This window comes from Betta splendens, chromosome 2 (genome assembly GCF_900634795.4).
Source record: "Betta splendens chromosome 2, fBetSpl5.4, whole genome shotgun sequence".
Classification (NCBI taxonomy): Eukaryota; Metazoa; Chordata; class Actinopteri; order Anabantiformes; family Osphronemidae; genus Betta; species Betta splendens.
Genome location: NC_040882.2, coordinates 16,970,280 through 16,992,915, shown reverse-complemented (window position 1 = coordinate 16,992,915; position 22,636 = coordinate 16,970,280). Strand labels below are relative to the sequence as shown.

General features: G+C 48.0%; 2 protein-coding genes across 9 annotated transcripts in view; one reads left to right on the top strand and one right to left on the bottom strand.

The window, feature by feature from the left end:
- The window catches only part of pde5ab (phosphodiesterase 5A, cGMP-specific, b), a 41,781-nt gene extending 28,273 nt beyond the window's left edge, over window positions 1-13,508 (top strand). For 3 of the 8 annotated variants that reach the window (XM_029132438.3, XM_055504985.1, XM_029132403.3), the window contains exons 9-22: window positions 3,328-3,436; window positions 3,514-3,601; window positions 4,263-4,438; window positions 5,816-5,875; window positions 6,617-6,763; window positions 7,556-7,681; window positions 7,885-7,979; window positions 8,103-8,190; window positions 9,156-9,256; window positions 9,589-9,666; window positions 9,790-9,853; window positions 11,698-11,772; window positions 12,099-12,182; window positions 12,359-13,508. In XM_029132438.3, the coding sequence (XP_028988271.1) occupies window positions 3,328-3,436; window positions 3,514-3,601; window positions 4,263-4,438; window positions 5,816-5,875; window positions 6,617-6,763; window positions 7,556-7,681; window positions 7,885-7,979; window positions 8,103-8,190; window positions 9,156-9,256; window positions 9,589-9,666; window positions 9,790-9,853; window positions 11,698-11,772; window positions 12,099-12,182; window positions 12,359-12,478 (1,411 nt within the window). In that variant the 3' untranslated portion in view covers window positions 12,479-13,508. Of the gene's footprint in view, window positions 1-3,327; window positions 3,437-3,513; window positions 3,602-4,262; window positions 4,439-5,815; window positions 5,876-6,616; window positions 6,764-7,555; window positions 7,682-7,884; window positions 7,980-8,102; window positions 8,191-9,155; window positions 9,257-9,521; window positions 9,667-9,789; window positions 9,854-11,697; window positions 11,773-12,098; window positions 12,183-12,358 lie in introns of those variants that run through there. The other 5 variants (XR_008693390.1, XM_029132430.3, XM_029132410.3 and 2 more) reach the window with 5 other exon arrangements.
- A 799-nt stretch (window positions 13,509-14,307) lies between these two features.
- mad2l1 (MAD2 mitotic arrest deficient-like 1 (yeast)) lies at window positions 14,308-17,141 on the bottom strand. Its single transcript, XM_029132453.3, has 5 exons — window positions 16,952-17,141; window positions 16,304-16,450; window positions 15,414-15,534; window positions 14,899-15,002; window positions 14,308-14,795 (listed from the first exon to the last, which is right to left on the bottom strand). The coding sequence occupies exons 1-5, from the start codon at window positions 17,013-17,015 to the stop codon at window positions 14,623-14,625; spliced, it is 609 nt and encodes a 202-aa protein (XP_028988286.1). The 5' UTR covers window positions 17,016-17,141; the 3' UTR covers window positions 14,308-14,622.
- Window positions 17,142-22,636: the final 5,495 nt, after the last annotated feature.

The window sequence follows — 22,636 nt, the reverse complement described above, 5'->3', positions numbered from 1 at the left end:
GTAAAGACAAGACACAGGAGCTCGGTCCAACACTCCGGTTTGCTGAGCTAATTTGCCCTCGGGACCCTTTTTTAAGGTAATCCACCCTCTACACCTGCCAGATTCGCAGACATTCGATGGGCTGTCGTTCCCCTCAGCTCTCGTTCTCATTATCCAGGCTTCTTTGGCTCCTTTCACTTGGTGTTTTTAGGACTGTGTTGTCAGCTCCTCAATCAGAACCTGTTTATTGGGCTGAAGTGGCCAAGTGGTGTCTTGAGGTGATCTAAGACCTAAAGAGGGTCAAACGATGGTCCGTCAGACACGCAGCGCTTTTAATGCACTGGAACAAGAAGGAGCCAGTCCCACAGAGCTGTCACAGCTTCCCACTGCCTCATTGTGTCATAGGATGCATAGGACACAACCAGATTGTGCTATGTAACAACTGTTGCTTTAGTTAGATGTGTGCAGAAGGTGCAGTAGGACACAAAGGAGGGATTGGGTTGGGTTCCCTCCAAAGTTTAATCATGAAACAAGACATTCATGCAAAATGATCATTTCTAGTGGGGACGACGTGGAAGCGGAAGCTCTGGGGGGATCAGAGAAAGGACACTGTGTCAGAAGACAAGTGCAGATTAAGCGCGGGAGTAAAGCTGCTAATTGGGGAATTTGCAGCGACGGCGAGTGCAGAGTCAGAGTGGAGCCTCCAGCTGCTCAGCTTCCTGGCGGCGGCTGGAGTCGAGGAGCGGTAATCAGATTGAGGATGCACTGAGCTACGCAGCATCGACTGTAGCGTTCACTCATGAGCTCAGCACCACAACTAATATATTGTATGGTATAATATACATAATTGAAGACCAGGACATGCGTCGAACGGCCATGAGAGCAGCCACTGAGTGAGATTAGCTGATGGAGGTCGGCATCTGTGGACGCTGCTGTACGATGGGTTCCCCTGACTGTTGTCTGTCGTTATCAGGGCCAGAGATACGGGTTAATGGCTCCCTCCACCTGCTACTGAGCTCAGCAGCTCATTAATATGCGATGCCGTGTGCAGGACCTTTCAGCAGTAAACACGCGGGGCTTCGATTCTGGCCACAGGCATCACATTTGCAGATTGTGTCCGTTGTGCTGCTGCGGTTCTGCTTTGGGTTCTCTTCCCGTTCATCAGTCTGCACTGAATTGAGATGGAACATTTCCTCCCAGGGTCCGAGTGTATTTAAACCCCCGATAGAGGATGCCGTCCACTCTGCAGCCGTAACACCTGTGCGCGTGTGCAAACAGAGCCTTGTGTGGAAGTGACAAAGGCCTTGAAATTTCCAGCAGCGTCTGTGGTGACAGAGCGCAGATGCATCCTCCTTACTATTCCGTGTTTTACAGTCTGTTTTCTTCTGCTCCGTCTAATAACTCTTCAACTATCAGAGTGCGTGAGCTGGATTTCCTCAAAGGCAGCAGAACCGCTCCAACTGGGCCACTACGGGAGCCGAGGCTTCTGGCTGTGACTGGCTGGAACCGCGGGAGGCTCCTCATTGTGACATTAACTCCAGGCAGCAGCTTCCACCGATCCGCCGCCGCCGCCGCCGCCTGCTTTTTTTTTTCCCAAGCGGGAAGTTCAGCCGAGCGGAACCGGCGTTGCTCCGGCTGAGAGGAATGGCAGGCAGAAGGCCGTTCGATGGCAAAGTGGGGCAATTAAGTTGTTCAGGGTCCAGACTGTGAATGTCATCGTGGCTTTAAAGCCGACGTGGCGCCGGCGCGGTTCTCGGAGACGCCGCTGGCTATTCCTTGGCCTCATTTGAGTCAATCAGAGAGCGAGTGAGAGCGAATGTGGATTTAGTGCGTTTGGGTGATTAAACTCTGGCACAAATGCACATACAGTACTGTGTCTGTGTGTTCAGGCTGAGGCCAGTCTGGACCGAACACGTTGCCTGAAGCCTTAATATTCTATAAAACTAAAACCAAGATGTTTGAAACAAACACGCACACTTTGATAATAGTAAAATATTCACATCAGATGTTTTGGAATTTTCCCAATTCAAAAGCATTTGGCACAGAATTTTAGCCTGCTGTTGCTTGCGCAATAACTACAGCAAATGTTTGAAACCAAACACACACACTCTGATAATAATAAAATAATGTTTCGTGAAACAGATCAGGAATTTGTCCTGTAATCAGCTGTGGTAACGGGTGGGGTCGGTCCGGGGTTAGTGTCAAGCAGACGCACACACAAGGAAGAAACCGCTGGAAGACACTGAAGGTGTCTGGTTTGTGGAGGGAAGAGAGAGAGAGAGACTGCAACAAACCAAGAGGGCAACACAGAAATCCTGATAGAATCTAGTGTCTGAGGACGAACTAACAGCACGGGAGTAAAAGGTCCAACGTTGTAAGAACTGGACTGGGGAAATATGCAGTTATATTCCACCATCTGTCTTTCCTTTTGCTTCTGCCTAAAACACGGCCTGTTTTTAATCACACACACACACACACACACACACACACACACACACACACACACACACACACACACACACACACACACACACACACACACACACACACACACACACACACACACAGAGCTCCACGGGCCTTTGCCTCAGCCCCGTGTTATGTTTATACATTGACGGTGCAGCATTATGGGCGGCTCTGTGGTCGGACTGGGATCGACTCTGGATAACAAACAGGCTTATTAAACGCTGACAGGCGTTTCTGGCGGCCTCAGGCTTCAGGCCGCGGCCGCGCTGCAGAGTGGACTCAGGTGCAACTCCCAGGCTGCGGTTCTGTTATGACCCGCAAGACGTTTTAATATTCAGAGATGTTCGCCTGCAGCTACAGGAAGTAGGTTTAGGGCCGTAATGAGCTTTTGATGAAATTCAAGCATAAAGAAGTCAAAATGAATCTACTAAGACTGAATCACTGTGAATGATGTTTTGATTACAGAGACTTTCAAGAAGTATTTTCTCACAGCTGTCAGTTGTTTAAAACATCTGGTTCCCAGTGTGATCCTCCTCATGCGTGGCCCCAACTTTTTTACACACTCTATTACTCTGCCGCTGCTGGAAATCCGGACGAGGGCTTAAATCAGCATTAAGATGCTTTTAGGGTGGAAACATACGAGGTCGTACGTGTTTCAAAAGACCCAAAACGAATAAAATGAGCAAAGAAAACGTCTTCATGTGAAGCAGACTCCTGTTTATCACAGTCAACCCTGAGTCACCCTCCTCCAAGCGAGCGCTCAGCTGGAGGCAGCCTCGGGTCCAGCAGGGTTTGACAGGTTAATCCAGGTGAGCCGGTCGCGGGCCCTCATTACCCACAGGAGGCCCTGAACGTGTTTTTGTTTCCCCTGTGTCCCCACAGGGACTGTGATGTCAGCCAGATCAACTACATGTATGCCCAGTACGTCAAGAACACCATGCAGCCTCTCAGCATCGCAGACGTCGCCAAGGACCAGCGCTTCCCCTGGACGGTCGGTTCCCCTTTGCTCTCATCTCTTGCTCCTCTTCGCTCCCCCCAGAGTGAGTCATTATCCCTCTTGTCTTACAGCAGAGCGAGAACAGAGATCACACCAGCAACCAGATAAAGAGTTTGCTCTGTAGCCCCATCAGGAACGGCAAGAAGGACAAAGTCATTGGTAGGAGCTCCGTCCGTCGCACCCACAGTTCAGTTGATCCTCCATTGAGCCCGGGCGGATTCATTACGTTACAGTTTGTTTCTGTTTCAGCTTCAACAGTCCTAGACCGCATGCATCGCATTACCACAATTAATATGTGTCCGTCAATAGTCCCACGACTCCATCCATCACGGTGATTATCATCGGTATAATTAGCCGATAGCGGCTCCATTAGCCGGGGATGACGATGACTAATGGTGGGTCCGCGTGGCCGCCCCTCCAGTGAAAACGAGCAGCATCAAAACAGCCAATTATAACAATGAAATCTCCTCCATCCTCCGCATTAGCCCACCTTTGGTTGGAGAATTCATTATTAACATTAGAGGTGTAATGTTCTTTTCCATGTCCATCTAATTACGCATTCAGCCATTTACTTGGCTGGATGCAGCTCATCACTTAAGTGAAGATGTTGCTCTTGAGATGATTTATCAAAAGTGAGACCCATAAAAGTGTCACCAAACACCAGTTGATTCATTTCTAACTACAGGAAATTGATTAGTGGCTTCTTTTTAAGATGTGTATTGGTTCTAACGCGTCCTCACTGGGCGTTATGAGGTCCAGTGAACCCTGCAGTAAGTGGACCGAGACAGGCTCCTCACCCCCCCCCCCTCTGTCCGTGCAGGTGTATGTCAGCTGGCCAACAAGATGGACGAGGCGTCGGGCAGCGTGAAGGCCTTCAACAGGAACGACGAGCAGTTCCTGGAGGCGTTCGCCATCTTCTGCGGCCTCGGCATCCAGAACACGCAGATGTATGAGACTGTGGAGAGGGCCATGGCCAAGCAGGAGGTCACGCTGGAGGTACCGCTGCCACGTAGTTAGTGCAGGTGTACCTAATAAAGTGGCCGGTGACTCACCCCCCCTTCAGCTGAGAGAGGAACCTGATTTGATCGTTTTAATTGAAGCAGTGCATCCAGACCGCATGAGTCACTAATGAGGATCTTATCTTCCTGTTTGATAACACAAAGCCTGAGCTGTCAGCTAAACGTTTCAGCATATTCTGCCTATTTATACAGAACCCTGTCACTTGACAATGATTAGGGTTTTAGGACCCTTCACAACATGGAGACTGACCAAAGCTTTGACTATCACCCCTGCAGGGCTGCACAGCGTAGTTGAGTTATGTTTTAGGTGGTACGTGTGATTATTGTGAGTGTGTGCGTGGGTTTGAGGGACAGTGATGAGGCAGAACCATCATTTCTCAGCTGCTGTTTGACGCTCCGCTGCTTTCGGCAGTAGGAGTGGGTGCTTTGTACCCGAGCCCACACACAGTCGGTCCTCTGTTCAGCCGCACACGCAAACACAAGCCTCCACTCGTGCCGTTTGGAGCGCGCCGTTAGCGCCGTGGTCCTCCAACACCGTTTAACCCAGTTCACCTGGTGCGCCTCGCTCCCCCGTTGGTTTAAAGTTCGCCCCAGCGTGCAGAGCTAACGTAAAAGCAGACATCTGATGGTGTTTGGGAGCTGCAGCCGAGCGTGAGCAGCATCTCTTACCTACTTCGACGCTTTCATCACTCTCCCCCAGTTAAAGCGGTGAGTGACGGGCGACAGCTCTCCACAGGAGCCAAATTATACCGTCACCAGCGAGCCGACATCAAAGGAGCCGCTAGTGCGGCTTTGAAGAATCTGGGCCACGGTCGGGAGAGTCCAATCACGCGCAGCATCTTTGTACGAGCAGTTATAACAGTCGGTCGGCTGCGTCCTCTGTTCTGCACGTCCACTGGAGGCTTTAGGAGGCAGGACGTTGCCAGGTTTGGAGCAGGAACTTGGACCCGTTTGTTCTAGCAGCAGTTCTGTGCCTCCGCGGATCCTGTGATAGAACGTTCAAACCGTTCACTGCTCCGCTACAATCTGCTGAATCTGACCGCTGGGAAATCTACTGAGCTCTGTGGACCGTCCCACTGTAACACTGCTGATAAGCAGCAGTAGCATTTGGTGCAGTGGTCCCTGCTGTAATCAGCCATGATCACTATCCAGACCATGAGGAGCAGAATAAAGAACTTTAATGATGAATGAATAATGTATTTGACGTTTGCTGACTTGTGATGAACATTTTTCACAACACACCTTTGAAAATAACCTGATTCAGGTTAAGGCTTTATTTAAAACGTGTTTATGTTAATCCAGAAGTCACCGCAACATCAGAAAGGCTGATCTGATCTGTGTGTGTTTGTTCCAGGTTTTGTCGTATCACGCCTCAGCTGCAGAGGAGGAGTCGCGGGAACTCCAGGTAACCGCGGTAAATTAACGTTTATTCATTTCACATTACAGCCACACACACACACACACACACACACACACACACACACACACACACACACACACACACACACACACACACACACACACACACACACACACACACACACACACACGGGGTGATGTTGTCTTTCAGGGTCAGAGGAAGCAGAGGGTGTAACGAAACACCACACTGCTGAATCAGCGTAGACAGCTGCTCACATGCACAGACCTGCAGTGGAATCACTATATAACGGAAGGGGGGGGGGGTAAACACTGTCCGGGTCTTCCTCTGGGGAGGGGGGAAATCAACTACACCAGCAAATGTGGATATGAAACAGGAAACAAGCTAAAAAAGAATAAAGAGCATCAGAAATGATGTCATAGAAGCGGCACAAGCATCACAAACTGCATTGAAGCTCGCTGCAGAGCGACGGTTTCATTCATGAGGCTACGTTGGCGCTCTCCTTGTGCTAAAGTGGCTGAACGAACAGCAGAACCCGCTCCAGTAGCTTCCTGTGAGAGACGGGTCGCTCGGTATCTGGTACCCCCCCCCCCCCCCCCCCCCCCCCCACACACACACACACACACACACACACACACACACACTCCCCCCCATGAGGCCTGTACATACAGTGCACTATGTGGCACCTCCAAGGACCGGGGAGGGTTAAAATAGCAGGTGAAGATGCAGAGTGAGGCCTCCTGTTCCTGACGCCACTGTGCTTGCGTCCGTTGGAAGGTCACCACGGTCCCGTCGGCGCAGTCGCTGGGCCTCCTGGACTTCACCTTCAGCGACTTCGACCTGTCCGACACCGAGACCACGCAGGCCGCCGTGCGCATGTTCGTCGACCTCAACCTGATCCAGAACTTTCAGATGAAGTACACGGTGAGCAGCAATTACACCTGCAATTATCGCTCGTCGCTGCGTCCGGCGCCAGACAACAACCCTCCTCTCACCCTCAGCAGCACCAGAACCGTTAGAACACGTGTCTCTGTGTGTCGTGGTGAGCGAAAGCATTTACAGCAGAGTTAATATTTGCCTCCGCTCTCGACCCTGAGGCCACACGCGCCGACCCGCTCCCCTCCCCCGGCCCGGTGCCGCCCGGCCGCTCGGGGCTTTGGCCCGCGTGAACGGGTCCTTGTGCGCCCGCGGAGACAAGCTCTGATTGGAGGAGCTCGGGCCGCTCCAGGAGCGTGAACGCACGCCGGGGCTCGACTCATTACAAGCATTTAAGGCTGCATTCATCACTTCTTAGCTGACACGCTAATTATCCCCATGTAGAAAATTGCCTTTAATTCGATTGGCTGATTGGGTGGAGTGGAGAGCAAACATCCTGGCAATCAAGTGCGTTCGCTCAAAACGTCACATTTGCATTGGACTTATTGTTTCCCAGCCGCTCATCCGGCTCATAGCAGCAGAACCACACACCCGGGGGATCAATAAAGCATCCGTCTGTCCGTCCGTTCGTCCATGTGGTCGCGGCTGATAATGAGGTCTGATGCCTGAAACAAGCTATGGCCTGAAGGCTGACTTGCTTTCAGTCCATCTGTCGCAGAGTTGGAGTCCAGAGAACTCGCTGGCGTCTCTGCTCAGTGTGTTTGCTGTCGCACAGCTGCGTAAAGATCCAAAGGCGCCGGGGCTGAGCGCGTCTCCCTCTGCTCGTTCTCTCCTCCGCAGAGCTTGTGCCAGTGGGTTCTGAGCGTGAAGAAGAACTACAGGAAGAACGTGGCCTATCACAACTGGAGACACGCCTTCAACACGGCCCAGTGCATGTTCGCTCTGCTCAAGTCCGGCCGGCTGCAGGTCAGTGCTCGCGCTGCAGCAGCGGAACCTTTACTAGAACCTCATCAGTATCTACCAGTCAAAGCTGTGTCGGCCAGCGATGAGCCGCGGCCACGGCTGCGTTCCCGCGCTGCCAACGCTGTGTGTGCTCAGCTGCGAGGCCTTCTATCACAGCAGCAGATGCGTTGAGCGGCACATTTACCTTCCTTTCCTCCCCCCGACAGAACAACCTCTGCGACCTGGAGGTCCTGGCGCTGATGATTGCGACTCTCAGCCACGACCTGGACCACAGAGGAGTCAACAACTCCTACATTCAGAGGTGCGGCAGCACAGAGCATGAGTCACACCGGCACAGGTACGATATGTGTGTGTGGGAGCGAGCCCTGACCACTGTGTGTGTGTGTGTGTGTGTGTGTGTGTGTGTGTGTGTGTGTGTGTCCAGGAGCGACCACCCACTGGCCCAGCTCTACTGCCACTCCACCATGGAGCATCACCACTTCGACCAGTGCCTCATGATCCTCAACAGCCCCGTAGGTGCACTTCACATACGACGAATGACTCACAATTAGCCACAGATCACAAACCCACAACACGGCAGCATCGCAGCGCAAGGAGCCTGCAGTCGAAACCCACGAAATGTGGAATATTATAATCCATGTATTGAAAATGCGCAGCTTTTCACTGTAACAGAGAGTGTGAATTATCTCGCTGGGTTTTTCACATGACCTGCGGTTGAGTTTGTGCGGTGACGCTTTCGACCCCCGCCTGAACCCGACTCACGTGAAGCAGATGCAGAGCAGCGCCTTCCCTCAGAGACAGCGCTTCCTACCCCCCCCCCCCCCTTCAGACTTTGACCTCGTTCTTACACGTGGCCATCACTAAGTGATGTGAAACGGGGAGAGTCTGAATTATTACCAATCTCTGAGCGCTTTCGGCGCCTCCGGTGCATTGTTTGGTTTTACAGCCCGTTTACAGTAACACTGAGTGGGAGACGCACTCGTCCTCCCCCACCGGCGCACATTTCCCGCAAAACGAGCTCCGATAAACACAAATGTGAGCATCAGCGCACAGACAGAGGGAGCGCGGCGTTGACCAGCTGTCGCCCTTTCATCGAGGACACGAGCGCAGCGGCAGCGGGAGCGCAGCGGCAGCGGGAGCGCACGCGGCGGGATAATCATCCCCTCGCACTTAGATTTCGTCCTCGTCGCAGTTATGTGAAGTGCGACATCGGTCCTTCAGCAGCTGCAGCCGATTGTGTAGACGCAAACGCAGGCGCGCGGTGCGTCAAGCGCCACCACGTGCTGACTGATAAGGCGTCGTTTAAAGCGCTGCCAGTGGAGGCGACGCGTTAACGCGCGCGCGTAAACGATCCGCACGCGCTGTTAATGTGAGTGGCGCGCGTGCCGCCGTCAGGCCGCTGATCCGGACTGCGGTCGACGCTACCGGCGCCGCGCGGTTCCGTGCGCGCTGACGCGGTGTTGCGCTGCTTCTGCAGGGGAACCAGATCCTGAGCGGCCTCTCTCTGGACGAGTACAAGAGCACGCTGAAGATGATCGAGAAGGCCATCCTGGCCACCGACCTGGCGCTGTACATGAAGTGGGTGCCGACACACGCCTTTACTATTAGTACTAGAAATGGAACCTCACCTCACCAAGTGCTTCATCCCAGAGCAGATATCACTACATGTGACTCAGTATTTAATGGATGGATGGCTGCATAATGTATAAACGGATGGATGGATGGGATAAAAAAAGTGACATATGTCCATATTCAGGCGTTCATTCCAACATTTTTCTTTTTTATTGCTCGGTTTTAGTCCCATCACTTTCAAGAGTTCAGGAGTTTTCTCCCGTCTGTCTAGACAGTGGGCGGTTGAGGCCGATCTATACGATGATAATTACGTGCTGCGTCATGTCATGTGTCGTCAGGAGGCGAGGGGAGTTCTTTGAGTTGACCAAGAACAACCAGTTCGTTTGGGAGGACGAACATCACAAGGAATTACTGAGGTGAGTCCGACTCCTCCAGGGCTCGGACGCCTGCAGCTGCACGGAGCTCAGGGCGAAGGAGGCGGCGCCTTCAGAGTCGGGGGGGTGGTTGAGATGACCGTCTGTCGTTGTGTCTCCCCTCAGGTCAATGCTGATGACTGCATGCGATATCTCAGCTATCACCAAGCCCTGGCCAGTGCAGAAAAGGGTAAAGCTGTGTCACATGTGTCTATATACACACACATGCATACACCCAGACAGGCCAAAGTAAGGCTCAGTAGACTGAGGTAGCCGTCATTCACATATATACATATATATATTTATACATATCATTTCCTTTCATTTCTGTCACCGCTAATGTAAAACTGCTCATTAGTGTAACTTTAAATAGCAGTAACTGCCTCAAAGGTCGGTACAGAATCCCCTGCTGTGCCTCGAATCGCTGAGATGTGGCTTAAAGTGGAGCCTCTCCTCACTAGCTGCTACGCATCACTGTGGTGCTGTCATGTCTCACGCGGCGTCTTCATTTTAATTGTCGTCTCCCCACTCGACCGCATTTATTTGTTCCCTTATGCGTCTTTCTTGAACACACACATACACACACACACACAAACACACACACACACACACACACGCAGAGCCGCGGCCCCGTTGTTTCGTCTCCCCGGCGACCTCCGTTAGTCCGCGCTTCGTTAGCAACGACAGGCGCCGCCAGAGGAGCGGCCTCGGACTCGCACGCTTCGCGCGTGTTGACGAGTGAGCGCTCATTAATAAAAGCAGCTGTGCCCCCGTCTTCAGACGACGCCTCTGAAAGCATCCGGGCCCACAGACACGCACGCTCATGCTAATGCGCGGCGCCGCGGCACACTCGCGCTCATCCGGACCTCATTTACAAATTGGGCCTCTGATCTGCGGCGACTAAAGGAAGCCTCGCTCGACAAAGACGACCGCATATGATTTGCATGGGATCATAACTGTGATTAGGAGGTTCCACCCTCATTAATAAATGGAAATGGAACGAAACGTTCTTTCAGATCAGGTTTATTAAACTGCATTCATCTGGACACTCGCTGAAGCTGAATAGAAAAAACAACAAATTGCCGTTATTATGCTAATTAATATTTATATATTACTATTCATCTGATTAAACTGTATCAGATGAATATTTATAGGTTGCCAATAGGAAAAATAACTACAGAAAATTTAAATGTCATCCCAGTGATTAATCCACAGCGAAATATCACAAAAATACTTTTTGTGACGATCTTCACTATTGAAATTTTGTCTTGTTCTGTACTTTGATGAACTTAGATGAGCAATGAACCAAAGACCTTAATGATCCTAAATATAAGGTCTAAGTCTGTACAGGCATCCTCCAACAGCAAGAGAAAAACTCGCTCCGTCTCGCTGTGTTATGGACTGTAATGAAGCCCCCCCCCCCCGTCTTCTTCTGACAGAGCTCGCTGCACCACGTGGCCGTTTTGACTGACGTGAGGGTAAATACGTGGAAGTTACTCAGCGCTCGCCTCATGCTTGGTGTTGGTTTTAGCCAGCTATAATAGGCCCTCTCTGGGAGTCCCCCTGCAGCCTCATAGTGCTGAGCCTTGATTACTGACTCAATCAAGAGCTGCAGATGGCACACACACACACACACACACACACACACACAGTGACACTGATTGGAGCTGGAGGCTGCAGTCGAGTCTCATTTACCCCTTCATAAACAGATGGAGACCATTACCCACCACTCTTCTGGCAAACTTCTCCTTCTGCCTCTTTTGTCTTGAACGTTGTGCAAGCCTGCCTCTAACCTCCGTAGCCCCGTTTTCTCCATGTCTGTCAGGGTGTTGGTTAGAAATTCAAACCGCCACAAACAGGCCGGGGAGCCGGCGAGGCGGGCCACGAGCCCGGGGGCCGCGCTGCCATTGGCCCGGCTCACGTGTCGACATGCGGCTCGTCCTCATCAGACCGGGGACCCGATGTGTCGGTCGACGCGTCTGCTTTGTGTTAAAGGCTTCGCCTGAACCCGTCTGTCTCCTCCATGTAACGCAGGTTGCGGAGCTGGTGGCCACCGAGTTCTTTGAGCAGGGGGATAAGGAGAGACAGGAGCTGAACATTGAGCCCATTGTAAGAAACCTGGTCTGAGTATAATCGCAGCAGATGTGTTTGCTTTTGCTGCTGTTTTTCTATATCACTGAGTTTAGAGCAAATTCCCTTTTTGATGTTTTAATAAGTAAGTTCACTGAACTCCTCATATCTTCCATATATACTTTTTAATCTGCTCTTGTGTGTTGAGCATAAAACCTAATTTCTCAGGTTTGAGGAGTTCATGCTGTCCTTTAGTTTGTAGATGTTACATACACGTGTTTTGTTATGACAGAAGCAGACTTTGAATGCAAACTTTTTTACATTCTTACGTACCTCGTGTTTGTTCTCCCATCCTTTCACCGTAGGACCTGATGAATCGCGAGAAGAGAGACAAAATCCCCAGCATGCAGGTGTCCTTCATTGATGCTATTTGCATCCAGTTATATGAGGTAATGCAGCCTATTTAGCAAGTGGCCAGCTATTGCGGTGGCAGAAACTCATCTCATTAGCTAGAAACACTGTCAGTGCTGTGTGACTTACATCAAAACGCTGCAGACACAATGAACAAACGCCGGGGGAAAAAAGCTCACGTTGAATTAATCTTTTGTCTTTGCCGTTGTCACAGACGTTGGCTGGCATGTCGGAACATTGCTCCCCGCTGCTGGAAGGATGCCTGAAGAATCGGCAGCACTGGAAGCGCCTGGCCGAGGAATGCGAGAAGGACCTGGTGAACGGCCTGGTGTGACCCCAAAGCTCGTGTGGCTCTCAACCAGGGCGGATCCCCTGGGTTCTGCCCGTCCTCGTGGGTCTCACAGAAATCCATGAACATAGCATGACGCACGCATATGAGACAACGAATAACGTGCTCGGTGCGAAATATTATTTCTGCACAGAAAAACAGCCAGTACATTGATTTTGACAGTGAAAAACATAGTTGTTTAGAGCAACATTAATTATTAAGTAATTACTATGTTAAAAATAAAATCTCAAGTAACTAATTCCAACACCCAAAACACTAGAAGGATAATTAGGCATCGCCAACGTGTCATCAGGTCAAAGGTCATGCTCGTTTCACCGAACTTTGTGAGACTCATTCTGATGTCGTCACTATTCTGTCGTAGCTCTCACTCACTAGACACCAGAACAGTCAGCACTAAGCTATATTTATTATCATAGCCATGGTTATTTTTTGCACAGAGTGGCTTTTATCTTGAAATTTCACCCCACTATCTCTCACGAGTAGTGATATTTGTTTTTTAGGGGGACTCTGAACAGTAGGACGTAAACCCTTGGGACCGGCACCATCACAGTGGGATTGATTTATTGTACTTTAAACCTTCACATGGTGTCACGATACTCTTCTAAACCTGTTCAAAGTCTTTGTTCACAGCACACACTACAATGTTGGAGACTTTTGTAAAGTTTTTGTCACTTATTGTCTTAACTATGTCTTTACATATTTATTTTTGTTTTATATATTTATTAGAGTTTCTATATTATAAGGTCATCGTTTGTCAAGAACACACAAACTTTGTAGAGAAAATTAGTTTTCATACTTAATAAATCCATCTCTGCTTTTTTGAAGGGTCTGTCAGAGGAACAAACTCTTCCAGGTGGTGTTTGGACTGCGTTGTGTTGTCTGAGTTTTGTTTTTTCAAATGTAAAACAGCCAAAGAAGCCTGCACTTCCAAAGGTCGCTGGTCTATATTTTTCCACAGCCTTGTTTTGACTGAGTAGGACCACTTCACCATTAAAATTCCAATGATTAAAACCTTTTTCTGAGTATACTGCACTGCTGGAGACACACGGCCAAACATTTAACCCCACATTAATGAGGATTCGAACCAGTGGGTTGTGCTGAGATGAATCCTGAGGGTCATCAAAGTTTTCTGGTTTGTCCTGAACCGTAAGGCCAGTCAGGTCATAACTGAAATCAACAATGGCTCAACAGTAAATACAAGAAAAATGGTAGAATCCAGTGCAGAAAATGCTGCTCGAAAAAAATGGTTAATAAACTGCCAAAAATATGTCTAATGTTAGGATGACCATGCTCAACGCTGTTTCGTTCTGTTTTTAACACAATCGCCATTACAAAAACAACCCACCTATCCATTTAAAGAGCAATATCTTATACAGGCTGACGACTTACAATGCAGCAGCCTGATCTTACTGGAAGTTCTGCTTAAATGCTCAGTAAGCTTGTGCCTGTGCTTGTTTTATAGTCTGAAGGACAGTAACACATTTGCTGGTTTTGCTCTTCAAAAGCACTACTTTCTTACTGTTGGTCTTTAGGCAGATTCACAAATAAAATCTGTTTTATTGTGCATACATTGGAGGCCACTGCACCAGAGAGATGCTTTTTAACACCACTGAACACTGTAACCCACATCAGTTGTGTGCCAAATTGAAGATTAATGCATATTTTTGATGTGCTCCAGCAGTTTATAATTCCCTATGTGAACATCAGCAACAGAAACGTCCACATTTTAAACAAAGTTATCAAACTTGTTAAAACCCTGAATGTTGAGCTGCACTGCCCCCTGTTGGTTACAAAAATACTGTGATAGAGCCAAATTCTATCTACTTTTTATTGACAATTTATAAAAGTTCAACACACAGCACTAGCTTCTAAAACAGAGAGACACAAAAAACAGTCAGAAAAGACTTTTTCTAACAAACCAATCACTAATACCGGGAAATATTTACATCAGTGGAGACAGACGAGACTCTCTCAAAAACACACAAAAGCAAAGTGAAGTTCAGAGAGAAAAGGACAGGATACAGGATCGTAGACAGAGACACTAAGGGAGGGAAGAGGCATGTAAAATCTACTGGTTTACATAGGGGGCAGTGGTTGTATATATACAGCTTAAGGAGTTATGGAGATGTTTAGACTGAGTCTGTCCTCTTGTATGCCACCATGCTGTTCACCTTGTGGATGGAGGTGGTGAAGGAACGTAAACGCACTTCCTCTGACTGATCAATGATCTGTGGCCCAGACTCTTCCCACTTATCTGGCACCTCCAGGTCTTTGTCTGTGTAGACCAGGAGGTCAAAAGCACCTAGATGACAGGGCAAAGCACAAAGGGTCAAAAGGACTAAAATGTGCGTTTCTTACAAACAACAATCTGCATGTTAAGACTAGAAGAGAGTTTGGTTACTTACATGGCGTCTCCAGCAGAGGCAGGAAGGTTACCGTAGCTGTAATCTGTCTGATGACAGAGCGGATCTCATCCTGAATGGTTTTAATAGACTTCTCTCTGGGTGCACTATAACACAAGAGAGCTCACGTTATCTAAAGCAGCGTGTAGACACACACGGAGTGAGGCATGGCACATGCGAGCCACAAGGTGAAAACTAGACTAGATGATTTGGCTCACACTTTCTATGTATCACAGCTGCATTTATAGTTGGCACAGGGTTTATGTTAATCCTACTGTAGGTTGTGACTAAGTACTCTGTCTCCTGTAACACCACCACAGAATTAGATGTGAGAGGGCTTTTTTCAGTCATAGTATGAGTTGTTGCTGCCATGTTTATTGACTGAAGGATATATAGATAATAATTAATGACTCCTTATGTGTTGCATGCAGAGTCCGATGTTTGACTGAACTGAAACTGAAACCCACAACATCCTACACACTCTAATGAAACCCTAAAGTACACAGTCGCAGTCTAACCTGCTCTCCTTGGCCGTCTTGTCACATTCAATGTCGAACTGCCATCTCTCCAGCACCTCGTTGGTTTCCAGGCACGTGATAACTAACACCAGCTTCTGCACCGTGCACTCGAACAGCCATTCTGAAACACAAAGAGCAAACATATTCACTTGCTGGTGTCCTGGAGTACAAAGAAATTGTGCTAATGGCACAGTTTTATGTTGGCTTGTTACAAGATACAACTGACTACTTTTTACGTTTATAGATGTAGTGGTTAATAGCAAAAAACACACCCAACTACAAATGTTAGCTCTCATTCCCAAAATGTACATTTAGACTGTGAGCATCTTAGAAGACTGTGGGGAATGAGATACACCTAGTGGTGGAGCTCCACACTCCAACTCCTGGATTACCGATCACAAATGTGATGCTTTTTTTCTTAATGGCAGTACATTGGGATTAAGAAAATTCTCCTTTGAGTCATATAACTTGTAACTTAAATATAGGTGTTTCACAGGACAGCTGGGTGAAACAGCGGTCAAACACTTGACTCAACAAGACAGAAGCAGGCAAGAGTTCAAAGTTTGGTCTGAATAATAACTAAAAAAAGTCTGAGCTGTCATAAGGTCACTTGTCAAACCTAGGATGGGTTTACCAGATAATGTTTTCATGTTAGATATGCATGTGAACAAATAGGAACAACAAAAATAATAAAACTTATCAAGCACGTTACTTCAGGTCCTTTATGCACTTGTGCCAAACCCTAATACATGAACCTAATATAAAGAAGGAGGGACTTATATGGTCTGTTATGACCAGGTTCAGTTCAGTAGAGCACATCTTAAAACTCCTTCTGTTTTCAATCAAGAAAAAGACATGTAGGGTGTTAATAACTAAAGAACTTAAGTAACCTTTGAGCTGAGCTACTACGTTGGTCAAGTAGGTCTTCAGTTTGGGATCAGTGGTGAGTTGAAGACTCATGTCATAGTGGGTGACTCTGGTAAATGTCTCTGGAGGATAGATGCCACGTTGATACAAGATGCTGTTGATGCCAAATGCTGTAGTGAGGAAAAGAACCAAAGGGTTACAGTGATTATCATGGTCAAGGACCACATTCAAATAAAAAAAGAAGTCCAATAAAATTGCTTGAATAAGTGTATGATTACGATTGGACAGACAGCAGTGCAACAGCAGCTGCCATTCAGTTTGGCACAAAACACAGTAAGATACCACGAGGACACAGAACCGGCCACGATACCGTAGAAATGATGTACGCAGAAGCTAGTGACAGCAGCTCTAACAGGACGTTGCTGTCTCCTGTTGCATTCAGCTAATAAATCACACAGAATAGCTGACTGAGCTAACAGTGATGGATGTGAGCTCCTCAACAAACACTATCTACAAAGCTTTATAACCTCTGCTACTAGCGCTGCGCTGTCCAGCGGGCCACCGAAAGGCCCGTTGACGGTCGGCTAGCTAGCTAGCTAGCACGTTAGCACTACATGCGCGTCAACAAGACGTTCGAACCATGCTGAAAACAAATATCCACGACTACTTACAGAAGAACTCGGCTACGAGCTCCGCGCTTCCTTTGAGAGTGATGCCTTTCAATGTGCTGGTCATTTTGTCCGCACTTTGACTTAAATGTTCAACAGTCAACCGTTGATGTACTTTTCTTTTTCTCACTCTAGGCTTCAACTAACCGCCGTCTAGTTTGAAATCCGTCAACTCCCACAGTTGCGCATGCGCAAAGAGCTCCGACGCACTCTTAATGACGTAGTAGGATGCGCTAACAGTTTGCTAACACTAGAGGGCAGCTGCTCGCTTTGAAAAAATTAATTAGCGTTTGAAAGGGGATTAATTTTATAGTTTATCTTATTCATAATATGTAATGACAGAGGTGCACATTTTAAATTCACATTTAGCATTTAGCATTAGCATTTAGTTTTTTTTCCTTTAAAATGTACCTTTTGTGACCGAGTTAGGTTTGTTTGTCAGTTAGTTTTTGCATCACATCTTCAGTTTTCCTACTAATCAAAAAACACTTGTCTCTTTTCAGATATTAGTTTTTAGTATTAACAGCTCATCAATGTCAGCTCCTTCACCTGCCCTACTTTAAAGCTCAATGAAGGAAGTCACCATCTTTCACATAGTTCCCCGCCTGCAGCCACGCAACTCTGCCTAAAAGCTGCACAATCACTGATGAAAAACAAAATGTGCAAATCCAGGGGGCGTGAAGGGGAATTTGCAGCATGACTTCTCAAAAGTCTGAGGTAATAATAAAGAGCCAGGGAGCCGCGCATCCCTGTCCACTTCCACCAACCACCCAATCCCAACATGCACAATTAGGTGATTGGAATTAAAGTTAAATGGTGATGATAGCAGTAGAGACAAAAATAAATTAAAAAATTATATGGCTGCTGTTGTAATTGCTTTGCTTGGGCCTTCATTCCTCTATGCCATTGTTTCAATAACAGACTTAAATCATTCTGCAGTGGGTGGAGACAAAACAATCAAAAATTGGAATATAAGCACCAAACCTCTTTATTTGCTGCGCTTTGGCAACAGTGAGTGTTTTTATGACTATTTACACTAGCAGGTCTGCTTTGAGTTAAGCACGCTTGGGCTGTAATACTCAGCTGCATAAACAGTCACAGTCAGGTTTCGAAGCAGAGACTTTTTTTATTATTAACCTATGTATGTCAGAAGTTACCATACTACTGTCCATACTGCACTAGCACTCAGAGCAACAGCCAGCACGGCCCCTGCGCGTTTGCTCGCCCTACTTGGAGCTGACTGGCTGCAGTGATGGGCGTGAAGCGCTCAGCTGGCTGCAGCCATGCCTCCGTGTGCAACAGCTGGAGCGCTGCAAATGGGTCGCCGTGTGTTGTATTCACGCACGAGTGCATTCCTGCTTTCTCGTACTGTAGTTCATGGACCTTCATGAGGAAAGATGGGACCCTTTATCTGTCCTTTGGCAGCCAGATGACAAATGGTTACACCAGCTTGTGTCGTCCAAACCAGTTTCAGCGTGTGTATTTATTGTAAACACCTCTACTAGAAAAAAAAAGTCTTACCTTGTAAATTCCCTGGCTGTGTTTGTTTCATAAAGGCAAACAGCATTCCTTCTTTTTACTAGGCAGTTTATACGATGTTCTACAGCCCCATTAGATACAATATAAACACGCAGGACCCAGCCACGAAAAGATAGCGCTCCAGAATAAACAACAGCCTAATTGATGGTGTGCGAGTCATACAACGTATACAATCCCTCATTGCAATCATTGTCCAGCCACCTGCACAACATCCACAAGCAATAACTCCTCCCCTGAACATGCACATCGGCCATAAGGGGAGGGGGGGGGCATCGCTTTTTAAAACGTTTACAGAGGAAGCTGAAAGCCTCAGTTTGAGTAAATCGCCACCAATAACTCGAATTAACATTATGTCAGGTTACTGAAGTTACTGAAGGAAACACTCTAGGGCTTGTGATTCAGGCTGAAACCTGGTCTAGAGAACAGATGGGAACACTTACAATAATTAAGCGCATTTAGTATGCACAGCCAGCTGCCCTCCTCTGTTGTCCATGTAGGCATAATAGAAAACTGCTATAACACTTTCTCCTCCATACCTTTGGGTCGAAAAAAGAAGGTTAGTTAGTTAGATAATGAACATAGAATAAGGCAAACTAGCATAAAGTTTAAGAAACGTCAAAGAACAGTGCGGTGCCCTTTGGAAGAGGCTGCTTTACAGTGAGCAGAAGGGATGGGCAGGGTGGACATGAAGCAGTTACCACAACCTCTGGGCTGAACAGCTGCAAACAGGACATTTTGTCATCTAAACAACAATCGAGTTGACTGCGCAGATGTTTATACGGGTCACTGTGTTGTGCAGCCGTGCATGAAGCAAGTCCAAACCCGTGTGGAGTTGCCTCTCTGCTTGTGTGGAGGTACAGTAGAGGTGAGACCTTGAGCTGAAACGGGCCAGTGACCCGGTCCACACGGTGCATCAGCGTCCAGCGCGCACTCATCTCTACATGTGGCAGCTGCAGCAGTGGAACAGTTTATACATTCTTAGAGCTCGCAGGCTTTTTTTTGTGGACAACTGCTGTGAAAGGGTGATAATTCACTTAATCTCCTCTGACTCATTGTTTTTGCAGTCGCGCTGTGTCTTTCAGCCGCTTCTTAGTTTGCAGAGCTGCTTTAATAAATGTTCTTTTCACAAGAATCCTTCTTTTCTCACCCTTTGTTCAGTTTCTTTCCACCAGCCCTTGTTCAGTCGTGCTTCTCATACTCATATTTCCAGATATCACCCGAGCTCAGCTCCTCTGGCACATCTGTCCCTGCATCAGCAGGGCACACATGCACACGCAGCTGGCTCCGCTCAGATCTCCCCCTGTGCAGCCATTATTTAACAGCAGCTTTCTGTGAATGGGCCCGAACACGCCGCGTTCTGAAACACGGTTCACTCAAACGTTTGCCAGTGGAATCAGCCCCAAAACAGTTTATCCATAATTATTTTGATAGGCTAAAATTAGTAATAGAAGAACATTTTATAGGTGCTGTAAGGTCTGGACAGTACAGCTACAGTCTGTGCCCGATCCCGACTTACATCACTGGACATAATGCTCAACATCTGGTTCCACTGCCACACGCATTGATACCGTTGGGTGCCCGAAGAAGAAGTGAGCCGTGGCCTGTTGTAGCGCGTTGAGGAAAATGATGTTGCTCTAAATACGACACAGGGCCCAGGTTTGGTTTAGCAGCGAGCGCTGACATGCAGCCTAACGTCTGACCAAACCTTCCAACCACGCGTCCCATCGCAATAAGCGCACACGTGTGTATACTTATACCGGTGAAAAAGCTCTTTCACCCCGGGCTCGCTTCATGTATGGTGAAAGAGAGTCAGTGTGCCGCGTCGGCAACACTGACTCGGCGTCTTTGTGTCAGAGCAGCCTGGCCACGCGCTCCGGGCTGCCTAAATATAGCCGGGCAGGTCCGCTGTGGCCTCCTCTGTGTGAGGTTGGTCGGGACGCTGTGGACGGGAGACCCGCGGGGCTCTGGTGACCCACGTCTGCCGATATGTCACTCACAAGGCAAACAAACGTGTGAAAAAGGTGCGTGCTCCTGTATATGTGCAAGTGCCAACAAAGGCTTAGAAATTCACTTACTGTGGGTGTAGAGATAAAGTAGAGCAGCTCCTGTGTCCTAAATCTTTACATTTTTGGGCTCAATTTTAGTCAGAACCAATATTCAAATTATTATTAATTAATTAATTATTAGCACTGATTGATACTGTCAGTAGTAATAATTTGTTGAAATGTGTATTTGGTTTAGTGCTACTACTGGTCAACAACTATGATTTTGATTTTGATATTCTATGTTTTTGATATGGTCGGTGCTGAAGCTGTTCTGTTTACCTCACTGCGCCCTGACTCCTGTCCGTCCTGTCAGCTCCCTCCACCGCTGGAGGTGGAGCTGCAGGCCCTGTTTGGGTCGGACACAACGGAGTCTCTGTGCAGCTCTGCCAGGACCTGTGGAGGCTGGAGGAGGTGGAAACGGAAGCCTCTCTGGGGAACAAGGCAGCGCTGTGGACACCATGGGCTCCAATGTGCAGGTCCACTCATATTTACATTCACGGCCTCAGACGCTGGGGTTGTGATAAGCATCACCGTTCAAGACCCCAACCTGTGGTGGATTCAACCACAATCAGCTGCATTCAGCTCAAAACTGATTGCATGCTCATCTTCATGGTAAACAAGCAGACTCCATTTATTTTAAATGGTAACAGCTGCTGCTGAAAATACCGTTGTTGACTGAGTGTTTGTGGGTTATAAAACCAAAACAATGCCTTTAAAGCTGCGTAGGACGCAGACAATGCACCGCTACGTCATTATTCACCATTACGCCCTCTGGCTTTGTTCGATTTTGCTACCCTGTCAGGTTGTTCCTGGCTAAAAATAGTCAAAATGGCCGTAGAACACACAGTAAACGTGTCTCTGCAACTGTTTAAACTAATCTGAAAGCCAAATCAGCAGTGTGCACCCCCCTGCAGAGTTTCTACTGCACGCTGGGGCTGACAAGCTGCAACGCCTTGGTAAATACTTGAATTACAAGTAGAGGCCAAGCAGTCAGCAACAATACGTGGAATTTCAGTCATCAAGGGCGTTCTCAAAAGCTGCTTAGCTGAAGGAGGGCTGTATGTGTAGAGGAGTAATGAATTTCGAAGGTCCTGTAGTAAAGCGTGTCTTGGATTTTAATTTGTCTGCCTCCCAGCAATGTTTTCCATCTGGAGCCTGACGAACTCGCTGCCAGAGGAGTAGACGGTTTGCGTTCATGCTCACATCTTGAGACCTGGATGAACTGTATGCGAGAAAAACGCTTGTGTTAATGCTAAGGGTTAACTACGCTGCCACAGGGCGTGACCTTTGACCTACACGGGCCATCATAGGTCAATGATGGATGTGTGGAGGTCACTGAAGAGGCCAAAGGAGCTGGAAAAAAAGGGGGCTGTGCAGCCCCCACATCTCAGCACCGGCGACTAGACTGACATGTGATGACAGCCTCAAAGAGCCATTTGCAGCGGCACCGCAGCGTAGAGACTTCACACGGAGCCACAGGAATGATCAAACTTTACAACGTGGTACATCGTGTACACACACCAACACCAACGGACTCTATTTTTGCAAGGTGGGGGATGAGGGTCTCTGCTATGTTGGAGTTACAGCTCTGCAAACACTTCGCTGAGGCACAAAATAATCTCACTGGCTGACGGCCAATGAGTCAAAACGCCCCTGGTGAGGCTTAAGAAAAGCCAGTTTCTCTAATTTTGAACTGAACACCGAACCTTATTCTCTTCTGAAACATCTTCAGTGTGATTTTATCTAAGAGTGATTAGAACCAGGCTAGGTTATAGAAAGTTCATTTATTCTGTGCTTGTTCTGTGTCAAAGCATCCAGGAGCCAACTGTGTAGCGTAGCGGTCAACAAAAGTAGCGTATCCCCCATCACCCACTTGCTACCAACTAACAAAAGGCCCAGAGTGCACAGGTGGTAAACCTTCAAGCATCACCGCCACCAATGCCATGTGATTCCCCTCTAGTGCATCATCATGTGACCCCTTTGTCTGTCCCCTACATGTCTGTAGACCAAACTTTATGCTTGGGGATCCTCAAGGCCCACATCATTTTAATCTGTATGCCACAAGATAAGATAAGATAGACCTTTATTCGTCCCACAATGGGGA